Genomic DNA, 22,842 nt, shown 5'->3' with positions numbered 1-22,842 from the left:
TGATTCCTGAGGTTTTTAGCTTATGCTTACCATCTAGATTTTTCCCCTACTCGTGGCCTCCTTGGATATGACATCCTACCTTCACTCCATCCCTTGTGTAGTAAGTAAACATTGGCCATGTCCTGCTTGGCTGGCATGACGGTAAGGCCCATCTGCTTTTCTTTGAGGTCTGGTTCACTCACAACTTGATCACCTAATCACATATGTTCTTCCTTTCTAAACTTCCATAATTATTTTTCTAAAATGAAAACTCTAATCATGTGCTTTTAATAATTTTTTAAGGCTAAAACTTACACCATGACCCATCATATGCTTCACAATTAGGCCCTGCACACTGTGTCACACTCCAGCCCCACAAAGGGGTTCAGAGGAAAGTTCAGTGCTAATGATATTGGCGGTCTTTTTCAAACAAAGAATTTTAAGCCCCTGTAAAGCATTCAACAAAAACTTTATATAAATGTTAGCAATCCGGGCTCTTGGACTCTTTAATCAATAGATATTGATAAGGGTCCAAATGAGAATTTCAGGCAAGGCTTTATTGGGGCTTGTGCTGCAGCACAAGGGAGCAAAAGAAGTACAGGTGTCCTTGTTCGCTCCCAGAGAGGAGCTGCTTGGGAGCTTAAACGGGATAACAACCAGGGCGGGTCTGTGGGTTGGTCAGGAGGCATGGCTTAGGTGGTCTGCCCACCCCCTTGGTGGTGCCCTGTGCAGGGATCATGCTTTTTGCTCCCAGCACCTCAGAAGTGGCAGCTGGTTTGTGGCCAATTTGTATCTTATTAATCATAATTGCCCCAACTGCACACGTATGCAGTTATTTTTAGTCCCTTATAGTTTCTTTCAGGTGCAAGCACTGGGTTAAAGGGTCCCAGGTCCCAGCCTATCACATAAAGAGGAATTCTTTGATAAAGTGAGTATAATCACAATTTGTTTTGCTAGGTTTAGATTTTCACACCATGTTTCTTTGAGGCAAAGATATTCTGCCCTGTATTTTGTATCAATTTCTTGTATTTTGTTAACCAAGAATTCCAAGAACAGAGACCTGGTTGAAATAAAGAGGCGTTTATTTGGGGTGTGTTAGGACTGCAGCCCGGGAGATACAGCTCCAGGGAGCACTTGAACTGTGTTCTGCCACACTACAAAATGGGGGAAGCTCATAAAGGCAGAAAACCATAAGATTACATAAATTGTTTGTCAAGAATTAGGATTAGAGCTGGCAAGAAGTAAGGGTGCTTGCTAAACATGGATTGTTTGGGCGTTGAAATGATTACATAGCTGCCATAGGTAGCGGGTAACCTTTGAGACTACAAGGTTGCAGCTAGCACCCGCTAGCACATACTGTTTTGAAAACAGTTGGTGGTGTCCTGAGTTTGACACAGTGCAGAAAACTGAAGTTCTCAGTGATGCAGGAACATGTCTGAAACCACACCCAACACTGTCCACCCAGCTCAATTTTGAATGCCTGAAACCATAGTTACTCCATTTTGATTTTTAAATGACTTAAAATATGTCATCAACATCCAGTTTTTACAGGAGGGATGATGTGTCTTTTACGGATTCAACTGTTTAATTATATGCTTTCATATGTATTCTTTCTGGAAACAAGATCATCAATCTGTCTCCTCTAGCACTAAGCCTAATGCTATGCAGCCAGGACTCAAGATACAGTGATTGCGAGAAACAAGCGTAATAAAACACAAAATCAACAGCAAATTATAACATGTTCAAAAAAACAAGGCAAGTGACTGCTTTATGAATGCTTTTGCTTAACGCTCCACTATTACTATCAATCAAATTAGTAACAATAGCTATTGTTATAATATAGAGGAAATGTAACAGCTTTTTTTTTCTGGTAACTAGTTCTTCTGTGTGTGTTAAGGGGTCGATTCCAGATGCCCTTACTCTAAACTGGGATGTCCAATACCACCACTTTTTAAAGTACTGAACTACCCGAGGAAGTAGAAGACCAAGCAAATATAAATAGGAATGGGAGACCCTTTCTTTTTAGAGCATTTTCTGCTTGCTTGGATCCATTACAAACTGGTAGACTAATCACTTACATACTCAAGGGGAGCGCTCGCAGCGAGGTCCTCAGGAGCCTCGAAAGCCTCTATGGAAATTCCTAAAGCGCCTCCTCTGCGGGCCACGTAAACTTGCGGCGCTGCCGGAGTGCGCCGGCTTCAGGGGCGGGGCCAGAGCCGGAAGGGGCGGGGCCTTGCCCGGAGCGCCGAGTGCCCCTCCCAGCCGCCGTGCTTTCTTTTTTGCCGGGCCGCCGGAGAAGCAAGGCGCCTCGGGAACCTTCGGCCTGGCGGGTGGGGCGGCAGCGCCTGCGGGCCTGTCGCCGGGCTCTTTGAGGGGGGTGGGGGGGAGTCCCTGCGGTGTTAGGTGCTCGTCTTTTTTTCTACCTGGAACCCGGCTCCGAGCCAGAGCGCGTGGGTCCGCCTCGGGTCTCTCCGCTCTGGGGGTCCCGCGCCCGGGTCCTCCATACCGGTGCCCTCTGTCCACTGCCGGGCACAGCGGAGCGGTCGGCGCAGCCTCAGCCTCAAGGTCATGTCAGGAGGCCCCCTTCTCCTCCCCGTCCCCAGTTGACGCAGCCTCGAGCTTTACTCCGCGCCTTCTGCTCAGTCGCATTTTGTGAGTAGCCGTTACCTGTCTTAGCTGACCCTTCTCCTTAGTAAGCGCCAATTTCGACTGTTCTCAGCTAAGTAAGGGCCTTCTGCGATTCACTTGGTTCTGAGGCGGCTGGAAGGCGCGGCGGGTGGCTTGGCCGGAGCCCTTTTGTATCCCCAGTAAAGCTTTGTGTGCGGCCTAGATGGTTTCAGGGTCCCTTAAATGAGCGCTCATTTATCCTTACTAAGGAAACGTTCTAAAGCGGGGGAAGGGATCTCAATACCACCTTGACATGACTTTGTGATTGGCTTTTAAAATTTGTTAACAGAGCACAGTTTACCTACTAACAATGAGTTCTGGTCTCGACGCAGTGGAGCATTGTCGGCATTTGTTCCCGGATCTTCCTTTGTAAATATGCTCTGGAGACGTGGCATTGAAGTTGGAGAAGAATCCGTACAGTATAGGAGGCCCTGAGGCTGTAAATGCCGGCTATACCCTTAGATGCTTCGGGTCACAGAGATGTGTATTTCCGGATACAATACAGAAGAAACCGGTCAAGAGTTGGGAGACTGGAAAAACTTTTGCCTCTTCAAAAGCAAAGGTATAAATGAATCTCGTCCATGGGACTTGGTATCGTCATACGTTTGTTTGTTTTTTTCCTCCCCCCAACCTGTATTTGAAATACAGGTTGTTTCATCCAAAACAATTCAACGGTTAACTGTCAAGGCAAATGTGATGGCTGGTAGTTTATATCTGGTATTACAGTCATCGTTTTTGAGGCCTAAGCGGCTTGAATACTATTTTCATTGCTAAGTGTTGGTATTTTTAAAAATTTTACAAAGTAAGTGTTTGATTCAAGTTTTGATAATGTATGTAAGTCCTTAAGCATAATAAATATACAAAAGCCCACTGATCCATTTAAGAACTGGGATATTATCAATACCATAACATCTGTTTGCTTCCCTATCCCAGTCCTTCCTTCCTATCCCATGCCTTCCATCCTCAAGTGCCCATCATCTGAGGTTTTGTGCCCAGACTCGGTTTTTTGAGGTGAGTAGGGTGGATAGCAGTTTTATTATACATACATATCCCTAAACATTGTTTTAGGCCTTAAACAAATAGGACTTTCATGTATCAATAGTTGTCAGAAGTGCCATGAATCATATATTAAACTGAAGTTTTCCAAGTTGGAATTATTCATAACCAGTAGTATGTGTTCCTAATATTATGTGAGAGATTTCAGCATTTCAAGACTTGAAAATGATAAATTGTCTTGCAAGGTCCAACATTTGATATGTCTTCATAAATCATTTCCAATAGCTGCCCAGTTCAATGATTTATCCTCCTGGGGTTCTGTAGGACATGATCTGTGGCCCTGGCCATGCCCTTTGCAGTACATAAATATGCTTTCAGGCAACTTGGGACTTAATTCTACAGGACTGTGTCCAGTAATGATGTCAACATAATGTATCTCTGCTCTGAAACTATATTAGATATGCCATAATAATGCTCTTAGTTAGAGGTCTGCACACTTGTTTTTATATATCTAACCTTTAACCTGGCTCATCTCATTCTTGTCAAGCTCTGAGGCAGAAAAGCAATGGTTGGGTACTCATTAGGACCATCATGTCTTAAAATCTGTACTGCCACAGTAAAAGAGCATCATAAATATATCCATCATTTTTGCCCATGCTATTGAATCCATTTCCAGCTTGGAAAGATCATTTATGGAATTATTAGGGCCTAACCGGTCAAAAGGACTAACACACCCTCAAGTCATTATAGATATTTAAAATTGGGGGCTTATCAGTTTGACTACCAAAAAAAGTATAATTAAGCAGCAAGCACATTCTTTTGTTCCTTCAGAGATGTGTTAAACAGCAGATAGAAAATGACTCCACTATATAGTCTTAATGTTAGTAGTTTTTATTATAAATTTGATTGGGAGTCAGGAAGATTGCAAGTTTGTTTTTGTTTTTTTTTTTATGGCTCCTGATAAGAACGGGAAAAAAAATCCTACTGGACCATACTACATATAAGATGCCAGACAAACAGATACAAGTACAAATGAGAATTCACAATGAAATATATTTAATTTCTAGGTACAACAGAGCCTATGAGTTGAAGATGAATGAAGGTCGTTGTGATAAATGTTTTCCAAAAACTTGTCATAGAGGTTGGTTGTGAAAAAAACCACCAGGAGGACAGCTGTGCACGTAACAAGGTACCAAAAGTTATAATGTTAAATTGTGTGCTTTTTTATGTGTTTGTGGTATTGTTCCTGAAGCACAGTACCAAAAATGTTTAATAACTGGCACAATGATGACTTACTTTTTGCCGTTTACCCAGCTGAGGGTATCTTTGAAGAAATAATTTAAGACTGAGATGCCAGTAATATATATTATGTGAATTACTCAAATATAATGCAGTTTTTTATTAAAATGGATGAAATGTTCTTTTCAGCATATAAGTACCTGCAGATGAATGTTCAAGTCCTTAGCAGTGGTGTTTAAAAATTCTTCATTGCCTCAAGTAAGTAATTAAGATTTGTCAAGCAACCACATCTAGAGATAATTTGAAAGTACCTGATAAATTCCAAAGGGCTGGGGCCATTTCCTGTTAAAGGTGCCTTTGTGTGTCAGGTTTTGATTTTCTTTGAGATTTGATTATGGATTGATTTTCACTGTTGGTTTCTGATTTTTTTCCAGAGGTGTGGCATACAACATTTTGGAAGGGAAAATGAAGAATTGGTCAAGAAGACATGAATTAAAGCAAATGATGAAAATTAATATTTTATTTAACATTGATCATCTCACAATAAATTATGTAGAAAAATATAAGTTCAAATGATTTTAATTGCTGGGCAATAAAGTCTTTAAAATATATCAGGTCTTTAAACAGCTTCATTTTCTTTTTTTAAAGATTTTTTTATAAGTTTATTTTATTTTACAAATTTATTTATTTAGTTAGTTTTGGCTGCGTTGGGTCGTTGCTGTGCGTGGGCTTTCTCTTGTAGCGGCGGGCAGGGGCTACTCTTTGTTGCGGTGCGCAGCCTTCTCATTGTGGTGGCTTCTCGTTGCGGAGCACAGGCTCTAGGCATGCAGGCTCAGTAGTTGTGGCTCGCGGGCTCTAGAGCACAGGCTCAGTAGTTATGGCTCGCGGGCTCTAGAGTGCAGGCTCAGTTGTGGCGCACGGGCTTAGTTGCTCTGCGGCATGTGGGATCTTCCCGGACCAGGGCTCAAACCCATGCCCCCTGCATTGGCAGGCAGATTCTTAACTGCTGCACCACCAGAGAAGCCCCTAAACAGCTTCATTTTCATAGTAGTCAGACTTGTTTTTAACATACTTGTAGGGATAGTATATTCTTGTCAATAACTGGCTCCTCTGTGGATAGTGATTCTCTTTGAAGTGTCAGGTGGTGGGCAGCTGGGGAGACTTTTTAGTACATCCAGTTCTCGTACCCTTTCTCGCTTTACTGGGTTTCTGGAGAGGTGCTAATCGCTGCGTACTAAATAACTATGAGGGCCTCCCCTTTAGAACCTGCTGTGGTTCCTGAAAAACAAGGATAGTTGACCCTTGACCCTTAGGGGCGCCAACACTCCCTAAAGTCAAAAATCCAAGTATAGCTTTATAGTCCACCCGTTGTATCCAAGGTTCCACATCCTCTGATTCAGTCAGCTGCAGATTGTATAGTGTATGTATGTATTGAAAAAAAGAAAATCCACCCTTTATGTGGACCCATGCAATTCAAAGCTGTGTTCAAGGGTTAACTAGTTGAAATTTTCTCAACTCCTTAAATTACCCATTATAAGTAAAGGTTTCACCTATGACCTACAGATTTTTTAATTTTAATTTTATTCTTTGTTTGCTTTTACATTTGTGAAGAAAAAAGGATTTGGGAATTAATTTAGGACAAATTAGGATTTGTCCTAATCCTAGTATTAGTAATAATCTAGATTAAGGCAAATAGTGACTGGACAGTCCAATCTGTCCAGGGCATGCAAATTTATAAGAATCAAAAACAACTGAAATCCTACCCAGGTGAAGATTTAAATTTAGCTGAATCTTGCTTTTCCCCTGTTGAGTCCCACAGTACATAAATTCCTTGCTTTTTATCAAGGTTATAATTTCAATATGGTAAGTCAAACAGTATAAATTGTACAGCAATATCACTTCCCATCAAAGGCAACATTTTTTTTTGAAAAGCACTTATATAATGAATCTCCCACCATGTGGCTTCAAGCTACCAGGAAACAAGCCCCACCAACACCCTTAATCTTCTCCTCAGCTCTTCTGCTGAAGAATTTGGCCTTCATGGTGACAGGCTGCTTCGGGAGCTTTCCCTTCCCCAGAACTTTGTAGTAACTGATTGCACCACATCAATGATAGGAGCAGCTCCAATCTTGTTCTTAGCAGCATTTACCCGTGTCTGCTCACTGACCAAGGTCCACAATTTATCAAGGATAACAGTTGGGCAGAAGCTCTGGTCCCTCTTTAAGTGGTAATGCCTCATACCAACTTTCCCAAAGTATCCTGGGTGATATTTGTCGAAATTGATCCTGTGGTGATGCATGCCACTAGCATTACTGCGGCCTCCTGGGTGCTTACGGTGTTTGCCTAACATTTGAAAACCATTTTCCTCCCCAGTGTTTGATACTAGTCCTTTCATTTCATCAACAGAATCTGAACACTGCACAATTAAGTGTAAAATGGGGGCCATTTTATGGATCCTAGTTTTTATAAAACATGTTTTGACTTCACCCCATAGAGAACAAAAAACTGAAATGTAGTATATAAGAAGCCACAAAATAAGGTCTTTAATTTGTAATATATGAATTTTTTTTAGACTAGGTTTGCCTTCTGAAAACAACACTGTATAGTCTCTGGCACTAGTGGATATTCAGTAAATACTGTTGAATGAACTGCAAGGAAAGAAAGTAATAAGTGACTTGTTAAAGTCCTCTAGAGTGAGAGAGCTGTCTGCCTTCACGGTTAAACTCCATGAAGTACCTATTTCTAAAGAATTGATTCATGACAACATGACAGTGTCTTGGTTAATAAGGTGGCAATTTTGTGATGACATTTTCCTTTTAGTGAGTAGAACTGTCTTTTTAATTAAAACTTTGGAAAATAAAAACAAGGATTTGGGGATTTTACAAGATAAGTATATTTTTGCACAGTGTTCCTATCTTTTCAGAGCAGATATCTTCCCTCCAAAAATGAAGATGGTTTGCAAATTGGTTTCTTTGCCTTTTGGTACCTTTCTTGTAACTAGTTAGGTTTAAGGAGCCAATTACTGCTCCTTGATTCAATGGAACTTAACTTTTTTTCATTTAACCTGGTTTAAAAATGGAAAATTTCCAGGGCTTTTCCTGATCCCATAATTAGGGCTTCTAAAACAACATAATAGACATGTCAATATGTAGCATGAAAAGTCCTTACATTGAAGGCTTCTGGTTATATAAATGCTGTTATTTACTCATCAATTTTTCAGGGTCACAAATGAAGAAAAAAATGGTTTTACTTTGTAAGTAAATATTTAAAGTGTTATTGCCATCTTGTGACAAATAGAGGGAACTACACAAAAGTTACTATTTTTTTCCATTGCTTAGTTTGCAACATTATATTTTAATCTGTGGACCACTGGTACACTGGGCTAACGAGAAGTTTTTTTAATAAGATTATCCTAAATTATAAATTTCTGCTGTTGGCTTTGAGATTTGTATTAGTGTTTATTCCATTAGCAATTAATTTGAAGAAATCATTTTATATTTTTTAAGGTGGCATTCTAATGTACCCCTACACACAAGATTACCTGAAGCATTACTTCAAAATCACTCACACTTTTTTCCACTGCTTAAAAGGAATGAAGGAAAAATTTCCTCAGATTGCCTATTCATCGCTAGTAAAGATAGCTGTCCCAGGTCCATATGTGGCAATAAACTGTTGGAGCTGTTGTTGGCACTGAGTCAGATAGATATCCCTTTGCTCTAAATATTCTTCATTATACAGTTCAAATGGAAATACTGCATTTGGAGCAACACAAAGTACAGCGGCCCCTAAGTGAAGAAGGAAAAAGTATAAATGAGAAAAACAAAGTGCTAAGTATGAAATCATATTTTCAACAAAATAGTGAAAGTTTTACAATTAAGTTCTGATCTATCTAATAGAGTATTTCAATAGCTATTATTTAAAAAAAATTTTTGAGACCCAGGAAACAGGTTCAGTAAATGCACAAATTGGTACCAGTGTCAATGGAAGAAACATTGATATTTAAATTTTAAAGTTTGGAAACTATAGAAATTTGTCATCCATTAGTGTTCTGAAGCTGAATAGTGATGTGAGGAGGTGGAAGAAGTAAGGAGAGAAGGTATTGGAAGGTAGAGAAACAATAAAAAGATAAATCTATGGAATAGAAGAGAAATAACCTTGCGTATATATTTAAATGATTTTTGACAAGGGTGTCAAGACCATTCAATGGGGAAAAGATGGTCTTTCCAACAAATGGTGCTGTGAAAGTGATATCCATGTGCAAAAGAATGAAGTTGGTTCCTTACCTTACATCATAAAAATTAGCTCAGTGAATCAAAGACCTACATGTAAGAACTAAGACTATAAAACTCTTAGAGTGCTTTATAACACTCTGTTATAAAGCAGAAACTAACACACCATTGTAAAGCAATTATACCCCAATAAAGATGTTAAAAAATAAAAAATAAAAAAAATAAAAACTCTTAGAAAAATACACTGGGGAAATGCTTTATGACATTGAATTTGGCAATGTTTTCCATGATATAACACCAAAAGCATAGGCAATGAAAGAAAATAGATAAAATAGGCCACATCAAAATCAAAAACTTTTGTGCATCAAAAGTTACAATCAACAGGGCTTCCCTGGTGGCGCAGTGGTTGACAGCCCGCCTGCCAATGCAGGGGACACGGGTTCGAGCCCCGGTCCGGAAAGATCCCGCGTGCCGCGGAGTGGCTGGGCCCGTGAGCCATGGCCGCTGAACCTGCGCGTCCGGAGCCTGTGCTCCGCAACGGGAGAGGCAAAAAAAAAAAAAAAAAAAAAAAAAAAAAGTTACAATCAACAAAGTGAAAAGGCAACTCACAGAATGGAAGAAAATATTTGCAAGCCATGTATCAGATAGGGGGTCTACAACTGAACAAGAAAACAGCCTGATTAAAAAATGGGCAAAAGACTTGAACAGACATTTCACCAAAGAAGATATACAAATGGCCAATAAGTACATGAAAAGATACTCAACATCAGTAATCATTAGAAAAATGCAAATGAAAACCACAATGAGATACCACTTCACACCAGTAAGAATGGCTACTATCAAAACCAAAATAAAACAGAAGAAAGTAACAAGTCTTGGCAAAGATGTGGAGAAATTGGAACCCTTGTGCACTGTTAGTGGAAATGTAAAATGGTGCAACCCCTAAGGAAAACAGAAAATTATGGCAGTTCATCAGAAAATTAAACAGAATTACAGATCCTGCAATTTGACTTCTGGGTATTTACCCAAAAGAATTGAAAGCAAGGTCTCAAAGAGATATTTGCACACTCATGTTCATTAGCAGCATTATTCACAATAGCCAAAGGCAGAAGCAACCTAAGTGTCCATTGATGGGTGAAGAGATTAACAAATTGTGGTATATATATATATATATATAGACAACGGAATATTCTGCAATCTTAGAAATTCTAATGCATGCTACAACGTGGACGAACCTTAAGGACATTATACTATGTGAAATCAGCCAGACAAAATAGGACAAACATATGATTCCACTTAGATGAGGTACCTAGAGAAGTCAAGTCCAGACAGACAGAAAGTAGAATAGTGCTTGCCAGGAGCTGGGGGAAGGGGAGAATAGAGAGTTATTGTTTAATGGGTATGGAGTTTCAGTTTGGGAAAATGAAAAGGTTATGGAGTTGGTGTGAATGTCCCTTACACCAATAAACTGTACACTTAAAAATGGTTAAGAAGGTAAATTTTATGTATATTTTACCACAATTGAAAAAACAAAACAAAACAAAACCTTTGACTAATATTGCAGAAGTTAAGCTCTTAAATTCTATTTCATTGATTCACTGAATGAGTACCTAAATGTAACTGGCTGGGAGTACAACTGCTGGCCAAGCAGACAGTGCCTGCCTTCCTAGAGCTGTCATTAGTAAAACACAAGTAGCCTCAGACTTCTGTGACTGCTCCCTGTACTGCTTTACCTTACCTGAAACCTTGCTATCCCTTGAGAACACTGCTTTCCTTGTGGCTCTCAAACACCCCACATACCTTAGTGTCACAAGAAAGAGTTTGCGGCTTCCAGACCATTCTTTCCTCTTGTTAAAAATCTTTCTGCCACCTGGGCTTTATCATCCTTTCCCCTTCCACAGTGAAGTCAACAATCAGCTCTCAGTACTCGGCTCACAATCTTCCTCTGTTCCCTAATACCTGCCATTCAGCGATTTCCATGTGAATGACCCATTTAACTGCCAATCTCCAAGTGTCCTGACCTTTTCCCTCTACCTCCACCACACATTCCCAGAGTCAGAGGAAACTAATATCTCCAGAAACTTACTTCAAAACCATGAGTTCAAATGTCCCTCTTCTCTATGCTACCTCCTATGCTTCCAGGTCTTCTATCTCAGAGACATCCAATCTGCTTCCTTCAATTCACTTCCCTCTTTTAACCAATTTGATTCCCTCCCTTGCCAGTCCCCCCACTCCCTTGCCCCCACCCTGCAACACTCTGCCACACTCATCTATCAAAACCTCAACTCTGCATAAACCCAACCATTTACCTTGTGCCTGCATTCAGGCTGCTCGGCAGAAAAACTCATAATTGGCATGGCTTGGTTTCACTTTAAATGAATCACAGAAACCTGAGATGGGCAGTTGCACTGCCTGACAACCCTGTTGAGTTTCTCTTAACACATTTGCTCTTCTTCCCACCCCCACCCCCACCCCGCAATGACTATGACATCCCATTCTTTTTTCCTCAAACCTTTCATTTTTAGCTGATGACCTTGTTGACCTTGTGGAGAGTAAAAGACCAAATCTACAGACCTACCTGATTCTGTATCCATTGTGTTCCCTCCTATAAAATGAAGTGGCTCTTCTATAAGAGGCCTTTACCTTCACATGTGCTCTGGATCCCATCCCCTGTCACCTTTTTAAGGACTTTACGCCTTTGATCTTCCCCTCTTTCTGTAGTTTCATTAGTTTACTTTCTACTGCACATCATATGAGCTATTATCTTCTATCTTAAAAAAAAATCCCTTCCTGGAACACACTTCCTTCTCCAACTAATACCCTATTTCTTTCCTCATCTTCATAGTCAAACATCTCAGTTGTCTATGTGTGCTGTCCCCATATCTTCACTTCCTACCCCACCTGAATCCCCACTCCACTGAAATAGCTCTAATCACGACCACCTACAACCTCTAGATGGCCAAATCTAATCTTATTCAAACTCGCAACACATGACCACTACACTCCTTTCTTGAAACACTCTCTTTCTTGGCTTCTATAATACAACTGCTTCTCGGTCTCATTTGTTAGTTCCTCCTCCTCAACTCCATTTCTAAATATTGGAATTCTTCAAAGGCAGTCCTGGGGTTCTCCGTATAGTCTCTCTCTCTGTGATTTCATCCATTCCATGGCTTTGAGTACCATCTCTGTGCTGATGATCCCTAAATTATATTTCTAGGTTAGAACTCTCTTCTAAACTCCAGATTATTATATCTGTCTATTGATATCTCTGTAGGATGTCTCAAACTTATATCTATAATTTGATCCCCACCCCAGCCCAAACCTTTTTCTCTTTCTTCCTAGTCTTGGTAAATGGCACCATAATCCACTCAGTTGCTCAAGGCAGAAACCTGAGAGCTTTCCTTAATTCTTCCCTCTCCCCACTGCCCAACTCCTAAATCTAGTTCATAAACGTACTATTGTTTTTTGCATCCAGGAAAAATGTCCCTGAGTAGGGATTATTTTCCTGCTATGTTTAAAGTAAAATTTAAGGAGCTCTTAACATTGTTTTGCTAAGACTTGAAAAAGAATATACCTAACTGCAACTTATTATGAAAATAAAAAGTAACTAAAGGAAAAAAAACTTCATATAGTTTTATTTCCCTCAACAAAAGCTTTCTTATATGCTTCAAGAAAGTCCTGACAAAATAGTTATCAAGTGAAAATAGCCATATTCAGTCACAGGAGTCCTTAATATTATAATACCACAGTTTCTAAGTTCAAAGACACACATTTTTGTCTTCTTACTGAAATCTAGTTGTATCTTAACAATTTTGATGGTGATAGCATGTCACAGTAAAATTGGCAACATTTTTTCTTCATGGTATGTAAAATAATGTCTTAGATTTTATCAAGTATATTTGAAAATATAGAATAAGAAGGTAAAGATAAAGCAAGTTAAAAACAAAAATACGTATCCTTCTTAGTTATTATTGGTTGGGAACAAGCGATTTTCTCTTTTGGTAGGTAAAACTAATTCAGGATGATAATTAACCTTTTCTGGGGGTTATGAAACTCTAAAACATGCTTCAAAAAACTTATGATTGGGGGAAAGTGGCAGGGGTGGTGGTGGTGGTGGTGGGATGAACTGGGAGATTGGGATTGACATGTACACACTAATATGTATAAAATGGGTAACTAATAAGAACCTGCTGTATAAAAAAATAAATTAAATTAAAAAAAACACTTATGATTCCTCTCCCTAAGCAAAAAGGTAGAAAGCACATGCATATACAAATTTACATATAATTTAGGGATTCACAAGTCCCTAGGACTCTCTCAGTATCCATGGATCCTAGGTTAAGAATTCTTGATTTAGATAATTATAGAACAAAGTTCTAATGGATCTCTGTGAAAAGTTATTACAATATAAATTGAATTTGAAGCAAATTTAAACACTAAACATATATACACAGGAAAGTCAGTGTTAATACATCCTTTCGCTCCCAGGGTTGGAACTGAAAATAAAGTAAAAACCTCACTAAAATAGAGTCGGGAGGCCAGAAGGGGGAGCTCTCATGCATGTACCTCTCAACATCAATACAGATCTCAACAGGAAGAGACATACCCTGCATCTCCAGCAGGAAGTAACTACTGGTTTTTGCATAACTATTGACTTTTGCACACTACTTTACTACCACCAGCAGGAGGAAGATTTTCTCCTTGCCTGGCAATAGCGCCACTAAAGAGAGACTGTCACAACGCAGCCAGTGAAAAGCCACTATACTTGGAACTCCCAGTTTCCTCCAATGGACTTTCTGTTATAACAACCCTCCCAACTCCACTTCTCCTCTATAGAAGAGTTTCTTCTCTGCTTTACCAGACTTGAATGTGATTTACCATAGTTGCAGTGTCCTGAATTGCAATTCTTTCCTGTTCCTGAATAAAACTGTTTTGCTGATAAAATAACTGGCTGTTTTATTGTTTTAGGTTAGCAGAACCAAAGTTTGGTTTGAAGGATGGTAAATCTCATCGAAATTAATGTCTCATATAATTCAAAAAGAACTTTGTGAGGATAATTCTCTTTACTCTTACCTTTAAGAGCCCCTTTATGTTTTTATTAGCAAAACCATGATAAGCTCCTTTGATTTCAAATAATTAAATGCTATAGCCACAGTATTATAACTAGCAATTGAGAGAAGGTGGTGATGCAAGATGATCACATTTTCTTTGGCTATGTGTCTAACTCCACTCTGGGGGATTGCTTGACAATTAAATGTTGCATGCTATTTTAAAAGGAAGATAAATTTTAAATCGTTTCATGTGTCATACTTTTTTTTCAGAATTCTCTAAGCAATGCAAAAGTTCAAGCATAGAAACAATCATGCACAATTAGGAACTTGATACCAGAAAATGATACTACCTGTAAATAATTACTAAATGTTTAAATTCACACAGGACTTACGTGGTAGAAATTTATTATTCTTTAAAATATTGTTTAAAATATATGTAACATCTTAATTTACCAGATTAAGAATCTTCAAGTTTAAATATAATTATTTGTAGTGATCATTAATAACTTAATAGATTACCATATTTCAATGTTAGAGATGTTTCAAATAATAAGGCTGCAATAAGTACATCTTCTTTAAGCACTTTATTCCTTAGGTTCAGTCGAGCATGGGCTTCAGATAGGGAAACTCTAAAAAAGAAAACTGATGCCAATCAAAATATGTTGATATTATAAAGATAATATATATTTTGGCAGGAACAAACCAAGATATGTGTGAGCATAAGCCACACCTTAAATATCAGCATATTCTTATTTTAAAAAAATTTTAGTTTCTTTTCAAAGCATTTTTTCCTACCAAGTTGAATAGACTGTTGCAGAACAAGGAAGTATCCTCACTTATTATCAAAGAATTGGTTTCTATCCTGGCTTTTCTTTATTATTCTACACCCCGCCCTCCCCAAGTTCTGTTCAGTTAAATACACAGTTGGAAAAATTAACCTAACTAAATATCTCTTATAGACACATCCTTCGTGTTTTCTCCTAGTTCTTAATCCATTTGAAGTCCTCATAGAATCTTGAACGTTCAGTGTTGGAAGAGATTTTAGAGAGCAAATTTCAAATCCCATCATGTAACTGAATTTTCTCTACAACATCCCAGGCTACTTATTATTCGGTCCCTTTTGAACTTCACCTAGGATTCACTAGGAATCATGAGGTAATCCATTCCTTTATTTTTTATTTTTAAGCTAGCTTTAATGTACTTGAATGATTGCTGGATGTGGGAATCAGAAAACCTGGGTTATGTCTCTAGAATTTTCTAGCTGTGTGAGTTTGTATGAATCATTTAACATCTGAGATTTTTTGAAGCTCTGCTATAAAATGGGGATAATAATAATTAATAGGGTTATTGTGATTTCAAATAAGGTATTTGAAAATTTTGGGACTCACCCACAAAGATTATATAAATGTAAGCTGAAATTGGTTTCACTGCAATGTATACCAACTGGTCCCTGTTTTGTCTTCTGGGATTACAAAACAAGTCTAACACTTCTTAAATGTGACAGCTCTTCAAATATTCAAAGACAGCTTTTCTAGTTGCTCCACGCTTTATTTTCTCCAAAATAAATATTCCTAGTTTTTTTTTTTTTTTTTTTTTTTTTTTTTTTGGTGCGGGGGCTGCACCATGCGGCATATGGGATCTTGGTTCCCCCAACCAGGGATGGAACCTGTGCCCCCTGCTTTGGAAGCGTGGAGTCATAACCACTGGACTGCCAGGAAAGTTCCTCCTAGTTCTTTTAGTATGTCATGTGACATAATTTTCAAGCCCCTTGTCATCTTGGCTATTCTCCTTGTGACCAGATTTGGTTAATATTCCTTTTCAGTACAGTGCTACAGGTGTGATTTGATCAGCAGGGTACAGGTGGGGCAGAATCAGCATCTTCTCACTCTTGATTCTATGTTCTATTACTACAACCCCAAATCACAGTATTATTTACAGCCATATTACCTTGCTTACTCATATTATATGTAAAAATAATGAAATCTCAAATCTTCTTCATATTAAGCCAGATCACCCCTTTCCAATGTATTCACACTTATACCAGGGAGGTTGGGACCTAATTAAAGACATTACAGGGACTTCCCTGGTGATCCAGTGGTTAAGACTCCATGCTTCCAATGCAGGGGGTCCGCGTTCAATTCCTGGTCAGGGAACTAAGGTCCCACATACCACAACTAAGCCTGCATGCCTCAACTACTGAGCCCGCATGCTCCAGAGTCGCAACTAGAGAAGCCCACACGCTGCAACAAACACACAGCACGGCCAAAATTTTTAAAAAAAGACAAAAAAACAAAACCATTACATTTGTCCTATTAATTTTCTTCTTGCTAGACTAAAATCATAATTTGTGCCTGTGAAGATCTCTCCAGAGTTGTTTATTTACAAATTTGATTATCATGTTCCTGATGTCCTCACCCAAGCTTCTTCTAAAATTGTTGACCAGGACAGAATATGAATACAGCCTTTCAAGTAAAGAAAAGAGCATTGTTCAGCTCCACTTCTCTAGAAAAGCAAGGCTGGTGTTATTAGGTACCTGTCTATAGAAGGAGGAGAAAAAGTCAAGGTTTATGACTCTTCTGAGTAGTGCTTCATTTACTTTGCTATTTCATAAAACCCATCTGCATCTCTAATGTTTATTTCTAAAATAGGAAAAAGTAGAGTTGTCATATTAAAATTAACTCTGCTTTATTCTTGGATCAGTATAGTCAAATGTAAACTGAGGCTATGTGAGTTTAAATAAAAAATATCTTTTTACTACAGAGAAAAAGCATTATGAGAAAATAGGACTTTCAAACCTTTTAAGCTTTGAGTATTGAATATTTGAAATATTACTTCAGAAAATGGAAAGCATTATACAATTCTGTTTACCATTTTAAAACATCACAGTTAATTTCTTCCTTGCCCTATCTTTAGCAATTTTTTAGCTCTATGAAGATAAATATACAGTTGGAGAAATTAACTGAACATATTTATCTCTTATAGTCCTATACTTGTCATATCCTATCAGTCCTTCACTTGTCTTATTTTGTATTGCAGTCATAAAAAGAAATTTATTTATTCATTTAATGGATTATTTTACCCCTGGTCCTACTTCATAATTTGGTTGAGATTATACATTAATCTATATTAAATGAAGCAATGGTCTATCAACAGGGGACTGTTTAAATTATGGTACAGCCATATGACAACATAGTAAAACTGTAATGCAGCTATTAAAACAGAATGAGGTAATTCTTTATGCGCTGATAGTATGACATCATGATATGTATACCTGCATGATTCCATTTGGGCAAAAAGAGAATATCTATCCATATAGGTATATACCGATTTATATGTTATAAAAATTTTTTTATATAATATATTTAAATAACATATTCATCTAAAATATATAACATAGTCAAATAAAATATGTCTTTGATATATATCACATATTTAAATTACATATTTGTATATGCTAGTATTTGAATGAATAATATCTGCAAGGATACACAAAAACTCTTGCCAGTAATTATCTCTAGGGAGTGGAATAGTGATAGGTAGGGTTAGCAGGGTACTTTACTCATTATTTTAGACTTTTCTTTCAGTACGTCTGTACTTTACCTTTACAATAAAAATTAGTTAAAAAAAAACCTTTCAAGGAAGAATAATACATGAGTGTACTAAAGTATTAAAAAGTACAAGGAACAGGGGACTTCTCTGGTTGCGCGGTGGCTAAGACTCCGAGCTCTCTATGCAGGGGACCCCGGTTTGATCTCTGGTGAGGGAACTAGGTCCCATATGCATGCCACAACTAAGGAGCCCATGAGCTTCAACTAAGGAGCCCGCCTGCTGCAGCTAAAACCTGGTGCAACCAAATAAATAAATAACTAAAATAAATTAAAAATTTTTTAAAGTGTTACAGATGTTAACACTTAAAACAAAAATAAGAGTACAAGGAACAATATACTTAAATTTTTTTCTAGGTTCAACTACAAAACATCTAGAACGTAAACAGCCCCATTTAAAAAAAGTCATTTTCATTTGAATTCAGTGCATTTTTCTTAGACATATCTGAAACAGGGTATCCAATAAAAATTAATTTAGTGAAAACAAACTGCTGGAGGTTCAAATGATGTAATACTACAACAGAAGGAATTACTGTCACCTTAAATTCTTTTGGAACAAGGTATATTATAAACCAACCAACCAGCGATCAAACAAACAAACAAAAAAAACAAGTGAGACAGTTAATAAAACACATCATTTAAAGGTCAATAATGGTTTTAAAATTGAATACCTACAAATATTTTAACGCAGATGCTGACAGCTTTGATCCACATATAGAATCTGTTCTGATTCTGCGACTTGCTAGGTAATAGCCATGAATCATTCTTTCTGCCTCCAAGCTGAATTCGACATTCAAATTCTTTGCAAAAGCAAGCAGCTAAATTGAAAGTGTGAAAATTTAAGAGATTCAAACTTTATTATAGAACCTATATTACAAAAATCCAAAATATACTGTCATTTCTTTTTAAAGTTTACATATTTTATTTACAACAAAATTGATTAAATATCTGGGGCCATCCCAAAGTCACTGAGCACTTTAAATCATAGTCTTATAAAGAATAACACAGTTTACCCAGAATAATCTCTTCCTCCCTTTTAGTACAGAAATATTCTGTGCAATGTACTTGAATGACAATCAGATCTTTGCTTCCAGTGGAGCAAAGGCTCACTTACAGCCTTTTAGTGGGAGAGAGCTTCCCTCAGAATCTCATTTCCCTTTGAATAGCCTTAATTCTCTGACAGTTTACTTCCATCAGACTATCTCTCATTGGCCCTAGAGCTGCATGCCCTCCTTCCTTCCCTTCCTTTTAAAGAACACAACCAAACACTAGAAATGTACTGTATTAACTACTATGAAGGTAGGTCTTAGAGATTCAGTAAGATTTTGGGTAGAGGATAAGTCTTCAACATGATTATCACTGTTTTCTCTGAGGTTTGTGCTCTTTTCTTTCTGAGTGATTCCTAGTTCCTTAAGTCCTTATTCTATGACATCATTTCCAGACTTTTCACCATCTGTGTTGTTTTCTGGTTTGTCAAGTCATAGAACCAAAAGGAAAAATCACCCATAATAAAAAGTTGCTATTAACTATTATATCTATATTTTATAAATTTTTATTTAGTTTTGGCTGCGTTGGGTCTTCGTTGCTGCGCGCGGGCTTTCTCTAGTTGCAGCGAACAGGAGCTACCCTTCGTTGCAGTGCACGGGCTTCTCATTGCGGTGGCTTCTCTTGTTGCGGAGCACGGGCTCTAGGTGTGTGGACTTCAGTAGTTGTGGTACACGGGCTCAGTAGTTGTGGCTCATGGGCTCTAGAGCACAGGCTCAGTAGTTGTGGCGCACGGGCTTAGTTGCTCTGTGGCATGTGGGATCTCCTCAGACCAGGGCTCAAACCCATGTCCCCTGCATTGGCAGGTGGATTCTTAACCGCTGCACCACCAGGTAAGTCCCAATATCTATATTTTAAATATAACCTTTTAAAAAGATCTGGATATGTCCTGGGTTGGATATGTCCTGTCTTTATTCTGCTTATACTCCACAATTCCCTCCAGGCCTTCAGAACTGGATAATAATAAAACTATTAATAACATTGGTAGTTCTCTCTAGATTTTACGCTATGGAGGCACAGTGATATGCCACCTATATCCCCTTTCAGTAAAGGACCCGTTGTCCCTGCTACTGAGAGTGCAGCACTGGGAGTTAGCATTAGCCTCCAGTTGTCAACTTCTGCAAGAACTACCTACCTTGATGACTTCATAATACAATTTTTGCTCCAGTCAGGCAGGTTTTCTCACAGTTCTCCATTTATACTCATCTCTACTTTTATGTCTTTGCTCCTATTTTTATTTTTTGAATGCCCATCCTTCCTGTCATCTAAATCTTACCTTTTCTTAAGGCCCAACTAAAATCTCACCGGCTCCTGAAGTCTTCCTAACTCTTGCATTCTACTTGATATCTTCCTTTCTGAATTCATGAAATACTTACAGTCAGCACCACCCAGCTTAGCACTTAAGTTGTCCCTAATTGTTTCATATCTCAATTAAATAATAAACTATTTAAGGAAGAAAAATGTACATTTCTTAGAGAATATAAAAGAACAGAAAGAGGCTCAAATATATAAAGTATTCAGTAAATGCCTGACTAATAAATCCATAGATTTTTTTTTTTGTTTGTCTTTCAGGGAAAAACTGGGCAAAGTTTCTCCAGGTCATTAGCGTGTCTATATTATTTAGTATCCCAATTCCTAGAGACTACTTTTTTTTATATACTAAAACAAACAAAAAGACCTTATCTTATCATAAATATTATTCTTTTTCTGTTCTAATTTATGTGAATAAATTATGCTTATATTTCATTTTTAAATCCACCTCACCTTTCAACCTTTTATCCATGCAGTTTGGGCTACAAGGAAGGCAGGTATGAACAAAAAATTTAATGACACATGGATTCCCACTTCCCAACATTCCATGCCTTTTAACTATCCTACACAGATACTTTAACTCTACTGTGGACAGATTTCTGAATAGTTAATATTAAAAGGGCTTCACTTGTAAACACCTGACTACCTTTAATAGCTATGAGAAGCATTACTAAATTTGCATCATCTACTCTCAGATTCTCTGAACATGCCACACGTGTCTTCAGGTCAGGACATTAAAATAAATGGGTTTGTGAGTCATGAGAGATATCCCCTATAGTCAGAACTCTGCAGGCATTCATATAAAGTTTCCCTTTGAATAGTCTGTAAAATGTAGAAAGCTGTATACTTATAAAGCCTCTCAACATAATGTTTTATAGAAATATTCTATTTTGAATCTTTTCATGGAAATGCTTTAAGCTATGGTGATTTGCTCAGTGGTTCAAAGAATAAACTCAATGTTTTAATATCTATGTCCTTATAGTTTTTAAAAAATATTTATTTATTTTGGCTGCACTGGGTTTTAGTTGCAGCATGCATGTGGGATCTAATTCCCCGATCAGGGGTCAAACCCGGGCCCTCTGCACTGGGAGCATGGAGTCTTACCCACTGGACGGCCAGGGAAGTCCCTATGTCCTTACAGTTTCTAGTTTAATTATAAACCTAAATTTTTTTCTATACAATGTCCTTAAAATGCTTAAAAGCTGGAAGCAAATTGGAATAAAAGAATTCTAAATAAGGAAAATTAAATGTTCAAAGGGAGTTTTATTTACATTGAGAAACATTAGCACATACTTTTACCTTTTCAAAATCTTCAGTTGTGAACTGTTTAGAAGCTACATAAAGCAGCCCTTCAGGATCAATGGCTTTCTTTAAAGTATGTTGCACAGTAGGAAGAAGTGGGTGGCAAGGAGATGACTCATTGCAGTTAATCAATAATCCAAATGCCTCTATGAGATTAGCTGGAATCAAACTGCAATCCTACATCAAACAAAAATGTAAAAGGCAAATATTAAACACTGGCATTTTCATAAACACTTCAAATTAACTATTATTTAGAATTATTATTTAAATTATTAGTAGACTTATATTATTATTAATTAAATTATGAAACTATAATTGTAATAATTATTTTATTATTTGTTATTATTATTATTTAAAGTGATTCCCAAATAGCATGGGAACTTTGTGATAATAAATTTTTCTAAAATGTTTTTTACTGAGTATCTTCTTACACATTATTCATTAAAGCCTCTCCCACTACCTATTCAAATAATAATTTCTAGTGAGCAGACACCTGCTTTGCATGACTAAAAAATAAAAATTTTCAAACAACTGTGTCATTATTTAGTTCTAGTACCCAATTAAGTATAGAAATTAAGCACAGAAATAATAATAAAACATTAAAGACAATAAAAACATTAAGATTAAAATCTGTGACTAAATTCCCTGAACAACACTCTAACAATAAGATACACATATACTTTACCATCTGACCAATTAGAGTATTGGTTTTCTGTATATTTCTTCTTGAAGATGAATCCATATCAACAAAAGACCAAAAACTGCACTGAACTGGAAAAGTCATTTGCTGGTCCATATCATCCCCAAACTTCTTTCCCGAGATGTATACTGTGATGCTTCTACTTTCCACAGCTAAGTCAAAAGACATTATCTATTTGTTATTTAAGTTTACTTTGGTCTATATGTCTATAAATTAATAAATATTATTATACAGAATTTTACAGTCTAAATTTTGGATAGTAAAAACACAAGTAAATTTGATTGTTTTGCAAGATATGGCTAAATTAGAGGATCTGCCATAAAAAAGAAGGCAAGAAAAGCATTTGAATGTTTATGTGTCCTCTGACGATGAGTATCATCAGTCCAAAGCATGTAGCTAGAATCGTGAATTGGGAGGAATAGGCAGAGGGTAAGGAGACTGGTCATATAGTGCAGGTAGTGCAGGCTTACAAGGGAGGCTGAAATTAAACAATGTTCTTTTTTTTTTTTTTTTTGGCTGCGTCATGCGGCATGTGGGACCTTAGTTCCCCACCCAGGGATCGAACCCATGCCCCCTGCACTGGGAGCGTGGAGTCTTAACTATTGGACTGCCAGGGAAGTCCCCAACAATGTTCTTTTATGTGCCAAAAAAAAATAATAGAAAGTGGGCCATCTAAGTAGGAGTGACTAGGAGAAAATATATCTCAAATTCAACATGTA

General features: G+C 37.6%; 1 protein-coding gene across 1 annotated transcript in view; it reads right to left on the bottom strand.

The window, feature by feature from the left end:
- Nucleotides 1-8,417: 8,417 nt before the first annotated feature.
- Nucleotides 8,418-22,842, bottom strand: part of MCMDC2 (minichromosome maintenance domain containing 2) — a 37,549-nt gene continuing 23,124 nt past the window's right edge. Inside the window, exons 10-14 of the mRNA XM_007448486.1 lie at nt 22,109-22,275; nt 21,421-21,600; nt 18,442-18,584; nt 14,681-14,790; nt 8,418-8,666 (exon numbers count right to left, since the gene is read on the bottom strand). Coding sequence (XP_007448548.1) covers nt 8,500-8,666; nt 14,681-14,790; nt 18,442-18,584; nt 21,421-21,600; nt 22,109-22,275 — 767 coding nt within the window. The 3' untranslated portion in view covers nt 8,418-8,499. The remainder of the gene's footprint in view (nt 8,667-14,680; nt 14,791-18,441; nt 18,585-21,420; nt 21,601-22,108; nt 22,276-22,842) is intronic.

This window comes from Lipotes vexillifer, unplaced genomic scaffold, assembly GCF_000442215.2.
Source record: "Lipotes vexillifer unplaced genomic scaffold, Lipotes_vexillifer_v1.1 scaffold815, whole genome shotgun sequence".
In the NCBI taxonomy this organism is placed as follows: Eukaryota; Metazoa; Chordata; class Mammalia; order Artiodactyla; family Lipotidae; genus Lipotes; species Lipotes vexillifer.
This window is presented reverse-complemented; position numbering and strand designations above follow the sequence as displayed.